Source organism: Nycticebus coucang, chromosome 3 (assembly GCF_027406575.1).
Source record: "Nycticebus coucang isolate mNycCou1 chromosome 3, mNycCou1.pri, whole genome shotgun sequence".
In the NCBI taxonomy this organism is placed as follows: Eukaryota; Metazoa; Chordata; class Mammalia; order Primates; family Lorisidae; genus Nycticebus; species Nycticebus coucang.
Genome location: NC_069782.1, coordinates 74,673,894 through 74,690,650, shown reverse-complemented (window position 1 = coordinate 74,690,650; position 16,757 = coordinate 74,673,894). Strand labels below are relative to the sequence as shown.

Sequence of the window (16,757 nt, the reverse complement as noted above, 5' to 3'; positions counted from 1 at the left end):
AGAAGACTTTTCAATTCTAAATATTTATGCACCTAATTTAAATGCTCCCAGATTCTTGAAACAGACCTTACTCAGTCTGAGCAATATGATATCTGATAATACCATAATGACAGGGGACTTTAACACTCCTCTTACAGAGCTGGACAGATCCTCTAAACAGAAATTAAACAAAGATATAAGAGATTTAAATGAGACCCTAGAACAACTGTGCTTGATAGACGCATATAGAACACTCCACCCCAAAGATAAAGAATATACATTCTTCTCATCACCCCATGGAACATTCTCCAAAATTGATCATATCCTGGGACACAAAACAAATATCAACAGAATTAAAAGAATTGAAATTTTACCTTGTATCTTCTCAGACCATAAGGCACTAAAGGTGGAACTCAACTCTAACAAAAACGTTCAACCCCACCCAAAGGCATGGAAATTAAACAATCTTCTGTTGAATAACAGATGGGTGCAGGAAGAAATAACACAGGAAATCATTAACTTCCTTGTGCATAACAACAATGAAGACACAAGCTACCAAAACCTGTGGAATACTGCAAAAGCAGTTTTGAGAGGAAAATTCATCGCTTTAGATGCCTACATTCGAAAAACAGAAAGAGAGCGCATCAACAATCTCACAAGCCATCTTACGGAATTGGAAAAAGAAGAACAATCTAAGCCTAAACTCAGTAGAAGAAAAGAAATATCCAAAATCAAATCAGAGATCAATGAAATTGAAAACAAAAGAATCATTCAGAAAATTAATGAAACAAGGAGTTGGTTTTTTGAAAAAATAAATAAAATAGATAAACCATTGGCCAGACTAACGAGAAACAGAAAAGTAAAATCCCTAGTAACCTCAATCAGAAATGATAAAGGGAAAATAATAACTGATCCCACAGAGATACAAGAGATCACCTCTGAATACTACCAGAAACTCTATGCCCAGAAACTTGACAATGTGAAGTAAATGGATCAATATTTGGAATCACACCCTCTCCCTAGACTTAGCCAGGAAGAAATAGAGCTCCTGAACAGACCAATTTCAAGCACTGAGATCAAAGAAACAATAAAAAATCTTCCAACAAAAAAATGCCCTGGTCCAGATGGCTTCACACCAGAATTCTATCAAACCTTCAAGGAAGAGCTTATTCCTGTACTGCAGAAATTATTCCAAAAAATTGAGGAAGAAGGAATCTTCCCCAACACATTCTATGAAGCAAACATCACCCTGATACCAAAACCAGGAAAAGACACAAACAAAAAGGAGAATTTCAGACCAATCTCACTCATGAATATAGATGCAAAAATTCTCAACAAAATCCTAGCCAATAGATTACAGCTTATCATCAAAAAAGTCATTCATCATGATCAAGTAGGCTTCAGCCCAGGGATGCAAGGCTGGTTTAACATAGACAAGTCCATAAACGTTATCCACCATATTAACAGAGGCAAAAATAAAGATCACATGATCCTCTCAATAGATGCAGAAAAAGCATTTGATAAAATCCAGCATCCTTTTCTAATTAGAATACTGAAGGGTATAGGCATAGGTGGCACATTTCTAAAACTTATTGAAGCTATTTATGACAAACCCACAGCTAATATTGTACTGAATGGAGTAAAACTGAAAGCTTTTCCCCTTAGAACTGGAACCAGACAAGGTTGTCCTCTGTCACCTTTACTATTCAACATAGTGCTGGAAGTACTAGCCAATACAATTAGGCAAGACAAGGAAATAAAGGGAATCCAAATGGGAGCAGAGGAGGTCAAACTTTCCCTCTTTGCTGATGACATGATCTTATACTTAGAGAACCCCAAAGACTCAACCACAAGACTCTTAGAAGTCATCAAAAAATACAGTAATGTTTCAGGATATAAAATCAATGTCCACAGGTCAGTAGCCTTTGTATACATCAATAACAGTCAAGATGAGAAGCTAATTAAGGACACAACTCCCTTCACCATAGTTTCAAAGAAAATGAAATACCTAGGAATATACCTAACGAAGGAGGTGAAGGACCTCTATAAAGACAATTATGAAATCCTAAGAAAGGAAATAGCAGAGGATATTAACAAATGGAAGAACATACCATGCTCACGGACAGGAAGAATCAACATTGTTAAAACGTCTATACTTCCCAAAGCAATCTACCTACTCAATGTCATTCCTATCAAAATACCAAAATCATACTTTCAACATTTGGAGAAAATGATTCTGCGTTTTATATGGAACCAGAAAAAACTCCGTATAGCTAAGGCAGTTCTTAATAATAAAAATAAAGCTGGGGGCATCAGCATACCAGATTTTAGTCTATACTACAAAGCCATAGTGGTCAAGACAGCATGGTACTGGCACAAAAACAGAGACATAGACACTTGGAATCGAATTGAAAACCAAGAAATAAAACTAACACATTACAACCACCTAATCTTCGATAAACCAAACAAGAACATATCCTGGGGGAAAGACTCCCTATTCAATAAATGGTGTTGGGAGAACTGGATGTCTACATATAAAAGACTGAAACTGGACCCACTCCTGTCCCCACTCACAAAAATTGATTCGAAATGGATAAAGGACTTAAATTTAAGGCATGAAACAATAAAAATCCTCAAAGAAAGCATAGGAAAAACACTGGAAGATATTGGCCTGGGGAAAGACTTCATGAAGAAGACTGCCATGGCAATGGCAACAACAACAAAAATAAACAAATGGGACTTCATTAAACTGAAAAGCTTCTGTACAGCTAAGGAGACAACAACCAAAGCAAAGAGACAACCTACACAATGGGAAAGGATATTTGCATATTTTCAATCAGATAAAAGTTTGATAACTAGGATCTATAGAGAACTCAAATTAATCCACATGGAAAAAGCCAATAATCCCATATATCAATGGGCAAGAGACACGAATAGAACCTCTCTAAAGATGACAGACGAATGGCTAACAAACATATGAAAAAATGTTCATCATCTCTATATATTAGAGAAATGCAAATGAAAACAACCCTGAGATACCATCTAACCCCAGTGAGAATGGCCCACATCACAAAATCTCAGAACTGCAGATGCTGGCGTGGATGTGGAGAGAAGGGAACACTTTTACACTGCTGGTGGGACTGCAAACTAGTACAACCTTTCTGGAAGGAAGTATGGAGAAACCTCGAAGCACTCAAGCTAGACCTCCCATTTGATCCTGCAATCCCATTACTGGGCATCTACCCAGAAGGAAAAAAATCCTTTTATCATAAGGACACTTGTACTAGACTGTTTATTGCAGCTCAATTTACAATCGCCAAAATGTGGAAACAGCCTAAATGCCCACCAACCCAGGAATGGATTAACAAGCTGTGGTAATACATTTAGGCTGTAAATTTTATTTTATTTATCAAAATAAAAGGGCTTATTAAAATGTGTTTAAAAACAATGTCCATACTACTCAAAGCAATATGCAATTTTAATGCAATCCCTTAAAGCTCCACTGTCATACTTTAAAGATCTCGAAAAAATACTTCGTTTTATATGGAATCAGAAAAAACCTTGAATAGCCAAGACATTACTCAGAAATAAAAACAAAGCAGGAGGAATTACACTACCAGACTTCAGACTGTTGCAGGAAGACAAGGCCCAACAGAGAGAAAGAGCACTCAAACGCCACATTTATAAGAGGAAGGGCTTTATTCACCAACCAGGAGCTTACAGCATAGAAGAATTCCAAATGGCCGTGCTCTCCTACTGCCTTGGTCTTTCCCTCTTTATTAACAGTCAAAAAGTTCCACCCTACAGGTACCCTTCTCATTGGCCAGTTTGAATCAAGTGAGAGACACTATTCCCACCCCTACAGAACTACAGGACTTCACAGAACTTGGAAATTTCCAAGTTTCAGGAAGTTAAGTTTACAAATTCCCAAGAGCTGAGTCACCATGGAGAGGACCCTGCATGTGTATCCCTGTGGTCTCCTTGAGAAGACCTGCTCTTCTAGACCTCACCCTTCTCGGGTATCCTCTCTCAAGACTATACTATAAATCGATAGTTATCAAAACAGCATGGTACTGGCACAAAAACAAAAAGTTAGATGTATGGAACAGAATAGAGAACCAAGAGATGAACCCAGCTACTTACCGTTATTTGATCTTTGACAAGCCAATTAAAAACATTCGGTGGGGGGAAAGATTCCCTATTTAACAAACGGTGCTGGGTGAACTGGCTGGCGACCTGTAGAAGACTGAAACTGGACCCACACGTCTCACCATTAACTAAGATAGACTCTCACTGGATTAAAGATTTAAACTTAAGACACGAAACTATAAAAATACTAGAAGAAAGTGCAGGGAAAACTCTTGAAGAAATTGGCCTGGGCAAATATTTTATGAGGAGGACCCCCAGGCAATTGAAGCAACATCAAAAATACACTAGTGGTACCTGATCAAACTAAAAAGCTCCTGCACAGCCAAGAACACAGTAAGTAAAGCAAGCAGACAGCCCTCAGAATGGGAGAAGATATTTGCAGGTTATGTCTCTGACAAAGGTTTAATAGCCAGAATCCATAGAGAACTCAAACATATTAGGAAGAAAAGAACAAGTGATCCCTTCTCAGGGTGGGCAAGGGACTTGAAGAGAAACTTCTCTGAAGAAGACAGGCACATGGCCTACAGACACATGAAAAAATGCTCATCATCCTTAATCATCAGAGAAATGCAAATCAAAACTACTTTGAGATAGTATCTAACTCCAGTAAAATTAGCCCACATCACAAAATCCCAAAACCAGAGATGTTGGTGTGGATGTGGAAAAAAGGGAACATTTCTACATTGCTGGTGGAAATGCAAACTAATACATTCCTTTTGGAAAGATGTTTGGAGAATACTTAAGAGATCTAAAAATAGACCTGCCATTTGATCCTACAATTCCTCCTACAATTCCTCTACCAGGTATATATCCAGAAGACCAAAAATCACATTATAACAAAAACATGCGTACCGAGAATGTTTATTGCAGCCCAATTCATAATTGCTAAGTCATGGAAGAAGCCCAAGTGCTCATCGACCCATGAATGGATTAATGAATTGTGATATATGTACGCCATGGAATATTATGCAGCCTTAAAGAAAGATGGAAACTTTACCTCTTACATGTTTACATGGATGGAGCTGGAACATATTCTTCTTAGCAAAGTATCTCAAGAATGGAAGAAAAAGTATTCAATGTACTCAGTCTTACTATGAAACCAATTTTTAACTTTCTTGTGAACCCAATTATAGGCCAAGAAGAAGGGGAGAGAGTGAGGAGGGGAGGAGGGAGGATGGGTAGAGGGAGGGTAATTGGTGGGATTACACCTAACAGTGCATCTTACAAGGGTACATGTGAAATTCACTAGGACTAGGTGTAGATTATAAATGTCTTACACAATAACTAAGAAAATGCTGTGAAGGCTATGTTAACCAGTTTGATGAAAACATTTCAAATTGTATATAAAACCAGCACATTGTTCCCCATGATTGCATTAATGTACACAGCTTTGATTTAATAAATAAAAAAAAAAAGGAGAGTGGCCACTATTCACAATACCTCTTGTCTACTGTATTCCCTTTTGTCTACTGTATACCTGGGACAGTGACTGAAATGTAGTCAAAAATCAATAAATATTTGATAAATGAATGAAAACATTTAGCCTCTGCCATAATGACACTATGAATAACCCAAATCTAAAGTAGGCAGACTTTACTATAATGTGGTTTTCTCTAAGAGAAGGGCAGTGTTACTTCTCACAGGCAGGGTCCCCAAGGCAGCAATGCAGTGGGAGTGGGGGAACATATGCTCTGCCGGTTAAGCAGAGAATACAGATAGATCTGTTAATTTCTCTTTCAAAAAAAAATGCTCATATTGAATTTCAACAGACATGGTTTCAGGGGCACATAAATGTAATATACATGTGTTTCATTTGCATGTTACATTCATCCAAGTTTTGTGTTTTTTTTTTTTGAGATAGAGCCTCAAGCTATGGCCCTTGCGTAGAGTGCCATGGCGTCACAGCTCACAGCAACCTCCAACTCCTGGGCTTAAGCGATTCTCTTGCCTCAGCCTCCCAAGTAGCTGGGACTACAGGCGCCCACCACAACGCCCAACTATCTTTTTATTGCAGTTTGGCCCGGGCCAGGTTTGAAGCTCCTACCCTTGGTATATGGGGCTGGCATCCTACTCACTGAGCCACAGGTGCTGCCCTCATCCAAGTTTTATATGTAATATTCATTTTCATTTTTGTGCCAATCCATGAATATACAACAGCATTAATATACACACACCCTGTAGTTTGACATGTAGAATGCACTACTGTATGTAAAGCATACCCATATTATTGGGCCAAACTTTCAGGGAAAAAAGATTTCTTTTTAATTTTTTTAATTAAAATTTTTTTCTATATTTAGGGGTACTTGCTTTATGTAATACAAAGGAATTTTATATTATGGCACAAGAAATTTTAGAGCTACACTTTTAATACATAAGCATAAATAAAATAATTTAAAACAGGATGCCTGTAGTCCCAGCTACTTGGGAGGCTGAGGCAAGAGAATCGCTTAAGCCCAAGAGTTGGAGGTTGCTATGAGCTGTGATGCCACGGCACTCTATCAAGAGTGACAAAATGAGACTCTGTCTCAAAAAAAATTAAAATAAAATAAAACATTTGCATTGATATGCAATTAACTACCCATGTAAAATGCATATCCTTATTTTTCCCTCAAAATTTTGGGTAAAACGTAAGTTTTCTACACAGCAAAATGCAGTGTATAAATAATCATTCTGTGAATGGAGAAGTGTGTTGTTCCCCACTGAAGATTATTATAAATAACAATACATCTTTATTTTTTTTTCTTTGAGACAGTCTCACTCAGTTACCCTGAGGTTGAGTGCTGTAGCATCATAGCTCACAGCAACTCAAACTCTTGGGCTCAAGTGATCCCCTTCTCTCAGCCTCCCAAGTAGTGGGACTACAGGTGCCTACCACAGCACTGGGCTATTTTTAGAGAGGGGGTCTTGCTCTTGCTCAGGCTAGTCTTGAACTCCTGAGCTCAGGCAATCCACCCACTTCAGCCTCCCAGAGTGCTAGGATTACAGTTGTAAGCCACCAACCCTAGCCAAAGGGAATGTTTTAAACATTAAAAAAAAAAAAAATTCCCCCCAAAACCTGTTACCCAATATTCATTCATATTTATGCACCACTTTCACTGCACTTCTTTTCCTTCTTTAATCTGGGTCATCCCATTTGGGATTATTCTGTTTATCTTTAAAGAAAAACATTTGGGGTTCTTTTTTAACCCAAATCTCCTGACATAACTCTCATTTCCTCTTCTAAAATGCTGTATGTGTCCCTCCTTAAAACTTAATTTTGCTTGGAAAAGAATTCTATTATATTGTGATTAAAAAGAATTTTTGAAAATATATTTGAGGCCTAAGATGATGTTTCTTCCTCCAGCGGAATTTTTCTTGCTTCTATAGGAAAGTTGGGTATACAAACACTCCTTGATATCTTAAATATAATTTCAGGGCCTAAGAATGTTCTAGACTTCCCAAATATCTTGAAGCCTCACTGCAATTTGTAGAAAGACTGCTTTTCTTTCTATGCATCCTACATGTGAAGAATCCTCCAGGGGTCCAGTAAAGTCAAAGGTGTTTTATCCTGATCCATCTGTACTACAGACCTCTTTGTGCCTAAACAACCCTGGAAACCATAGCCTGTTGCTTCTTTCAAATCACCAAGTTATCACAGCAAAAGTAGCTTTATGTGTTGTGCTGGTATCGTGAAATTCCAATTCTTTCTGAATCATATTGCAGTAATTGCTGTATTATTAGTTATATGGTGCATTCAGAAAGATTTTTTTTTATTAAATCATAACTGTATACATTGATATGATCATGGGGCATCATACACTCGCTTCATAAACCATTTGACACATTTTTATCACAGTGGTTAACATAGCCTTTCCGATTTTTAAAAACATTTTTTAAATGGCTCAGGCTCGGGGCCTGTGGCTCAAGCGGCTAAGACGCCAACCACATACACCTGAGCTGGCGGGTTCGAATCCAGCCCGGGCCCGCCAAGCAACAATGATGGCTACAACCAAAAAATACCCAGGCATTGTGGCGGGCCCCGGTAGTCCCAGCTACTTGGGAGGCGGAGAAAGAAGAATCGCTTGAGCCCATGAGTTGGAGTTTGCTGTGAGCTGTGATGCCACTGCACTCTACCCAGGGCGACAACTTGAGGCTCTGTCTCCAAACAAACAAACAAACAAAAATGGCTCAGCTTTCACATTTCCTTCAGTGAAAGGCTTGGTCAAAATTATCTTCCCTTCTATTAAGGGAAGACATCCCCTTCAGATGGAAAAACAAACTATGTAAATGTCCCCAAATAAAGATGTGGGTAAAAGCAATTGCAGTTTTGAAAAGTGGGAAAACATGTGGCCATTAAAGATGTTTTCAAGATGAAACAGAGACACAGAAAAATTCAGAGCAAATCATAAAATGTATCATACAAGTTATACAATATGTAAAGTATGATCTTATTTATTGAAAAATTATACACATATCCTAAAATCTTAACACTTGAAATGTAAAAAAAAATTAAATTAGTAAAGAACAGTCCAGAATTGTCTGCATCATAGATGTTATCCTAAAAATCCTTTTTTTTTTTTTTTTTTTTTTGAGACAGAGTCTCACTTTTTTACCCTTGGTAGAGTGCTGTGATGTCACAGCTCATACCTCCAATTCCCGAGCTTAGGCAATTCTCTTGCCTCAGCCACCCAAGTAGTTGGGACTACAGGCACCCACCACAATGCCTGGCTATTTTTTGTTGCAGTTTGGCCTGGGCCAGGTTCAAACCCACCACCCTCAGTATATGGGGCCAGCACCCTATCCACTGGGCCACAGGCAACGCCCTAAAAGTCCTTTTTAAAATTCCATACCAATTTTCTCATAGGGACTAAATAAAACAGTGAGAATGTGTTCTTACAGAACAGTGTTTTTCAAACTTTTATATCTCATGGCACACTTAAATTATGTTACCAAAAAAAGTTTAAAAAAATAGTAAATGTACTGTGCTTTGAACATTTTTAAAATAATTTAATGAACTTTAAAATTGTTTGTGGCACACCTAAGATCTTCTCATGACACATCAATTGAAAATCACTTAGCTAGGTACCTGTTGGAGGTGCCTGTTTGAGGTTGCTGTTGGAGCTAAGTGCCTGTTGGAGATTGCTAAGTATGAAAATCACTAGGTGCCTGTTGAAGTGAAGGTTGCTGTGAGCTGTGATGCCACAGCACTCTACCCAGGGCAACAGCTTGAAGCTCTGTCTCAAAAAAGAAAAAAAAGAAAATCACTGTCACAGGGTATAAATTTGTACCACTCTGGCATGCTTTTAATGTTTCCTTATACTTTCTAATCGTTTTTAATGTTACTTTATATTTTCTAAGCATGTATTTCTTTTTAAGAGAAGGATCTCACAAGACCAAAAAAAAAAAAAAGAGAGAGAGAGAGAGAACAATCTCACTCTCTTGCCCAGGCTGGAGTAGAGAGGCAGGATTACAGCCCACTAGTCTCCAACCTGCTGAGCTCATATGATCCACTTGCCTCATCCTCTCAAATACCTAGGAATACAGATGCACACCACCATGCCTGGCTAATATAAAAAACTATCTGTTTCTGCAAAGACAGATACATGTTGCCCAGGCTGGTCTTAAACTCCTAGCTTCAAGAGTTCCCCCCACCATGGCCTCCTGCCTAAGTGCCAGGATTGATGAGCCTCCAAACCAAGCCTTAAAGCTCGTATTTTCAATAAACTAATGGGATAATGTATCATACTGTTACTTAAAATTTCTTCTTAGCTTTCTGGTGATTGTTCAGGTAAGTATCCTACATAAATCTTATGGACTCTTGGATAACATTTTAATTGTATTTTAAATTATAACATTAAATATTAAGTAAAAGTCCACAAACAGACTTTGAAACTGCCAAATCATCTAAATAACAGCATAGTTCATTCTTAGGCTGCTGACATGTTAGTCTTCCTTGTTAGTGCCACAACCATGCAGCAATAAAAACACAATTCATGAATGACTGAGCATGCCAGCTTCAAACTTTGCAATACCAATCATACAATAATTTGGGAATTGCATTAGTGAAAATTTTACATAAAATTTGATAAGTATTAATTTTTTTTTTCTTGGCTGGGGCCAGGTTTGAACCCACCACCTCTGGTATATGGGGCCGGTGCCCTACTCCTTTGAGTCACAGGCGCTGCCCAATAGTATTAATTTTTTAAGGGCAGATTTCATAATTAGAATGTCATAATTCCAATTATCATAAAATGTCAATATTGACCAAGTGTGGTGCCTCAGGGAGACTGAGGCAGGAGAGTTGACTGAGGTGAAGAGTTCAACATCAGCCCAAGAGTGAGTCACGGTCTTTACAAAATCTAGAAAAATTAGCCAGGAATGGTGGTGTGCACTTGTAGTCTCAGCTACTTGGCAGGCTTGAGCCCAGGAGTTTAAGGTTGCAGTTAACTATGACACCACTGTACTCCAAGACAGACCAAGATCCTGTCTCAAAAAAAAAAAAAAGTAAATATTATATGTTGTATTTCTATATTAAACGATTTTCTGTTTAACTGTTGTCAAGCTTACTATTCCATTTAGCTAACACTGAGTTTACAAATACACTGTCTGGATTCTTTAGGGGGGGAAGTAGTTTAGTAATAATGGCAATATGTAGATATATGCCCAAGAGTAGCAAAAAAAATTTGAGCACACAAATTTACACTCCACAAATATTTTATTTAAAATATATACCTTGGGCGGCGCCTGTGGCTCAGTGAGTAGGGCGCCAGCCCCATATGCCGAGGGTGGCGGGTTCAAACCCAGCCCTGGCCAAACTGCAACAAAAAAATAGCCGGGTGCTATGGCGGGCACCTGTAGTCCCAGCTACTCGGGAGGCTGAGGCAAGAGAATCGCTTAAGCCCAGGAGCTGGAGGTTGCTGTGAGCTGTGTGATGCCACGGCACTCTACCAAGGGCCATAAAGTGAGACTCTGTCTCTAAAAAGAAAATAAATAAATAAAAAAAATATATATATATATATACCTTGTTCTTGTGGCTGAAAAAGATAAATATTAAGTGTGGAAAATCTAAAACACATCATTAAAAATATTAAACTATAGGCACATTTACATAAGATTATGATGGGTTCCATTAAGAAAATCAACACTTCTCTGTTATAAAGCATATTCACATATTTCTTTGCCTCTTTGCAATTGTATTTAGTATAATACTTACAATTACTCAACCTAATTGTGCTGTTCAACAACCTTCCTGCTACATTATGTGGTATATTTTCAGTAAAATTTTGGTATTATATCAGAAACATTTAGTACAATATTTCTAGTGGGGATTTTTTAGTTCTCAATTCCCAAATTGGCATAGTTCTAGTCAGCTAACACCTGATATTAACATAAAATTGAGAATGAATATTCAAAACATTTGTAAGATATCCCTAATATCAAATACCTGATACTCACTGAGATGGTACTTTATTTCTGGGCAAAATATTCTTCATATTTGTTAAGTTTCTTCCTTTCACTACTTCTAACATAAACTGAGTTAAAAGGTTCCTGGATGTTCATGATATTGACAGGCATTTCTTCCCACTGCCCTTTCTCAGATCAGTGAGTTCTGGTGAGAGGCTTTTCCACATTTGTAGATTCACAAGATTTCTGCCTCCTGTGTGCTTTCTGATGAGCTGTGAGAGATGGCTTCTGGCGAAAGGTTTTCCCACATTCATTACACCTATAGGGTTTCTCCCCTGTGTGAGTTCTCTGATGTACTCTGACAGATGATTTATAAAAGAAAGTTTTACCACATTCATTACATTCATATAGCTTCTCTCCAGCATGTGTTCTTTGATGTTTAATAAGAGCTGATGTCTGATTAAATGTTTTGCTGCATTGAATGCATGTATCTGGTTTCTCTCTTTTGTGTCTTTTCTGATGCATGATAAGGGATGACTTCTGGGAGAAAGTTTTCCTACATTCATTACATTCATATGGTTTCTCCCCTGTGTGTGTTCTCTGATGTATTATAAGAGACGACTTCTGGAAGAAGCTTTTCTCACATTCATTACATTCAAAGGGTTTCTCCCCCGTGTGAGTTCTCTGATGTACACGGAGGTTTGACTTCTCACAGAATTTTTTTCCACATTCATTACACTCATAGGGTTTCTCACCTGTGTGTGTTCTCTGATGTACTATGAGACCAGACTTGTATCTGAAGGCTTTCTTACATTCAATACATTCATATGGCTTCTGTCCTGTGTGTATTCTCCGATGAACTCTAAGTCCTGACCTATTTGTGAAAGTTTTCCCACATTCAGTACATTCATAAGGTTTCTCCCCACTGTGTATCCTATTATGTACTATAAGAGATGACCTGTGCCCGAGAGCTTTCCCACACTCATTACATTCATAAAGTTTCTCCCCGCTGTGTATCCTATTATGTACTAGAAGAGATGACCTGTGGCTGAGAGCTTTCCCACACTCTTTACATTCATAAAGTTTTTCTCCTGTGTGGGTTTGCTGATGTTTAGAAGGAACTGTATCTTCGAAGGTTTTCTTTTCTGTATGCTTCTGCTGGGGAGAGAGATTTGGTTTCTCAAAGATTTCCCCACCCTCACTACATTCAAAGCCTGTTTCTCCTTTGTGAGTTCTTTCAGTTTGAGTGAGAAACGACTTATTGTCAAAATTACTACCACATTCATAGTATTTCTTCCTAATGATAACTCTATGTTTATTTAGAGTTGGTTTCTCACCAACATACTTCCGCCCATAGTCATTAAATTCATAATTATTCTCCTTTGTGTGAGTTTTCTGATGGACAAGAAGGTTTGAATCATCAGAAAGGATTTTTTCGTGTTCATTATATTCACAGGGCTTCTCCCATGAGCACAATCTCTTATGGGTAAAGAATTCTGCATCCTTGTGGAAGGCTTTCCCACATTCATTATATTTAAAACACTGCTTCAGAGTTTTAATGTCTTGATGCTGAAATCGGTTTTCATTCTGACTAATGGCTTTTGCATTTCCATCATATTCAAAATGTTTCTCTCCGGCATGAGGATTCTCATGCTTTGCACAGGGGAGCAATTTCTTTTGTCCACTGACCTCATGAAACTTCCCTAAATAGGAGTTTCTATTACTAATGATTAAATCTGAAATATTCACATTTATTATATGTGTGTCATTTTTATCAGGTATTTTTCTCACTGGAACTAGGTTTGTATCCACATTAAATGTTTCTCCTAATACACTATTTCTTTCCTTAGTCTGTTTTTTATTATTGATAATATCAACTTTCCACAAATGCTGGTCTTGGTTTTCCTGGCTCTTCTCCATCAGGTCATCAACATTCCAGAATTCTAGAAAAGAGAATAATTTACCATACCTTACAAATGTTAAAACATTTCAAGTAGAAAGGGAACTTAATATACAAATGCCCTAGCATACATAGCCCAGTCTTCCAGTATGAAGATAACCCTGAGAGTTTATATCTCGCTCTCTTAGAGTTGCACAATAACCTGTAGTAGTGGGAAACAGGAATGGAATCTACAAATAAAAAAGCACAGTAGGGGTGGCACTTGTGGCTCAAAGGAGTAGGGCACCGGCCCCATACACAGGAAGTGGTGGGTTTGACCCTAGCCCCAGCCAAAAACTGCAAAAAAAATCACAGTAATTTGCACTTTTGAAATCTGACCTTGAAAACTAGAAAAAGTAAAATAAACTAAAAACAAAGTAATTTTGAATGAATGTTTGAGACATGGAGAAACACAAGAAGAAACCAATAGTAGGCAGAATTGCCATGAAAAATTAGTAGACAACAGTGTTGAGGGGTTATAGCAAAGAAAAAATTAAGTTTGGAGGAGGAAAAAAATATCTAAGTCCCACTTCCTGTCACAGAATCCTCAGTAACTTCCTACCTCCTGCCACATAAGTCTCACTAAAACACGTTTCTGCCTGTAATCACAGCACTTGGGAAGCTGAGGTGGGTGGATTGCCTGAGCCCACAGGTTTGAGACCAGCCTGAGCCAGAGTGAGACCTTGTCTCTTAAAAAAAAAAAAAAAAAATAGCCTTGGGCAGCACCTGTGGCTCAGTGGGTAGGGCGCTGAGGGTGGCGCGTTCAAACTCACCCCCAGCCAAACTGCAACAAACAAATAGCCAGGCATGGGTAGTGCCTGTGGCTCAAAGGAGTAGGGCGCCGGCCCCATATGCCAGAGGTGGCAGGTTCAAACCCAGCCCTGGCCAAAAAAAACTGCAAAAAAAAAAAAAAATAGCCGGTTGTTGTGGCGGGCGCCTGTAGTCCCAGCTACTCGGGAGGCTGAGGCAAGAAAATCGCCTAGGCCCAGGAATTGGAGGTTGCTGTGAGCTGTGTGACGCTACAGCACTCTACCGAGGCTGATAAAGTGAGACTCTGTCTCTACAAAAAAGAAAGAAAAATAGCCTGAAAAATAAATAAATAAATAAATAAATAGCCTGGCGGCACCTGTAGTTCAATAGGTAGGGCACCAAATACCCCAAAGCTAGCAAGTTTGAACCCAGCCTGGACCAGCTCAAACAATGACAACTGCAACAAAAATATAGCTGGGCTTTGTGGCAGGCTCCTGTAGTGCCAGCTACTAGGGAGGCTGAGGCAAGAGAATGACTTAAGCCCAAGAGTTTAAAGTTGCTGTGAGCTGTAAAGCCACAGCATTCTACCAAGGGCAACACAGTGAGACTCTGTCTTTAAAAAAACCCCCAAAACAAAGAAACAGCAGATGTTGTGGTAGGTGCTCCCAGCTACTCGGGAGACTGAGGCAAGAGAATCACTTGAGCCCAAGAGTCGGAGGTTGCCGTGAACTATGATGCCACAGCACTCTACTGAGGGCAACAAAGACTCAAAAAATAAATATATAAATAAAAATAAAACACATGCATCTAACTTTTCAATACTCTTTTCTGTTCACTCACCAATACCAAACTGTAATATGTCAGAGCAGTAATTTCCCACGTTCAAAAGAAAAATCCTAGGGCGGCGCCTGTGGCTCAAAGGAGTAGGGCGCCAGCCCCATATACGGGAGGTGGTGGGTTGAAACGCAGCCCCAGCCAAAAATAACTGCAAAAAAAAAAAAGAAAGAAAGAAAAATCCTATTGCCCAGACTGTAATTCTCATTATAGCTCTGCTTCACATGGAACCCCAATATAAAAAAAAAAAAAAAAGTACACTTACACTATGAGCAAAATCAGGTGCTTTTTTATTTTTGATACAGAGTTTCACTATGTCACCCTCAGTAGAGTGCTGTGGCCGCACAGCTCACAGCAACCTCAAACTCTTGGGCTTAAGCGATTCTCTTGCCTCAGCCTCCCATGTAGCTGGGACTATAGGCGCCCACCACAACACCCGGCTATTTTGTTATTGTTGCAGTTGTCATTGTTGTTTAGCAGGCCCAGGCCATGTTCGAACCTGCCAATTTCAGCGTATGTGGCCAGTGCCCTAACCACTGAGCTACGGATACCGAGCCTGGGGCACAGTTTTATTTTGCTATTGTATCTTCATTTTCTTTTACCACCCTTGTTCATTAATGAACCTGTTAAACCTATTTCTTTTGATTTGCTTCTTTCATCACGTCTTGCCCCTCACACAACCCTAATCCTTCACTTTTCCTATATGTAAACCAAGTACTTATTATTTATTTCATCATTTCTGGTTTCTCTTTCCTGTGTGAACTTCTTTAAAGATCACACTTTCATGCTCGGCACCTGTGGCTCAAGCGGCTAAGGCGCCAGCCACATACACCTGAGCTGGTGGGTTCAAATCCAGCCCAGGGCTGCCAAACAACAAAAAAAATAGCCAGGCATTGTGGCGGGTGCCTGTAGTCCCAGCTACTTGGGATGCGGAGGCAGGAGAATCACTTGAGCCCAGGAGTTGGAGGTTGCTGTGAGCTGTGATGCCACAGCACTCTACCCAGGGTGACAGTTGAGGTTCTGTCTCAAAAAAAAAAAAAAAAAATCATACTTTCAACCTAGTCTAGAATCTTGATTAATCTTTATGGTTATTCCTCATGATTTCTGTATTCTGTGACTGCAAATTCATCTACTCATTACATTTTATTTGTAAACCCAAAACCAAGACTCTTGGTGCTTTTGTGGTCAGAAGATATGCATGTGCACAGCACCGAAAAATTTCAGTCACACAGTATACATTCCAGACAATGCTCTATTTACCTTCTTGTTTCAGTTCTCATTCTACACATAAGTGTCCTTTTCATGGTATATTTAGTACTTTTTTTCAGCTTTGTGGATTTTCACTGTTTAAAATGGCTACTGAATAATTAAAAATCTTGGAAATGCTTTTCACAAGATATTAAATATTTGTAAACTGTGTTTTTAATTAACTTTGGAACAGTCAATTTTAGTGTTCCAGAGATTAGACTTATATTAGGTAATAAAGCTGAATCTGGGACTCTGAAAAAAAATAAAATAAAATAAAATGGCTACTGAATGGGGCATAGTGGCTCACGCCTGTAATCCTTGGAAGGCTGAGGCTTGTGGATTGCCTAAGCTCACAGGTTCAAGATCAGCCTGAGAAAGAGCAAGACCCATCTCTAAAAATAGTCGAGTGTTGTGGCGGGGACCTATGGTCCTGGCTACTTGGGAGGCTGAGACAAGATAATCGCTCGAGCCCAAG

At 38.8% G+C, this 16,757-nt stretch overlaps 1 protein-coding gene across 3 annotated transcripts in view; it reads right to left on the bottom strand.

Annotated features, from left to right (window-relative positions):
• Nucleotides 1-8,531: 8,531 nt before the first annotated feature.
• Nucleotides 8,532-16,757, bottom strand: part of LOC128582159 (zinc finger protein 883-like) — a 67,280-nt gene continuing 59,054 nt past the window's right edge. For all 3 annotated transcript variants that reach the window (XM_053585789.1, XM_053585790.1, XM_053585791.1), the window contains one exon: nucleotides 8,532-13,454. In XM_053585789.1, the coding sequence (XP_053441764.1) occupies nucleotides 11,707-13,454 (1,748 nt within the window). In that variant the 3' untranslated portion in view covers nucleotides 8,532-11,706. The remainder of the gene's footprint in view (nucleotides 13,455-16,757) is intronic.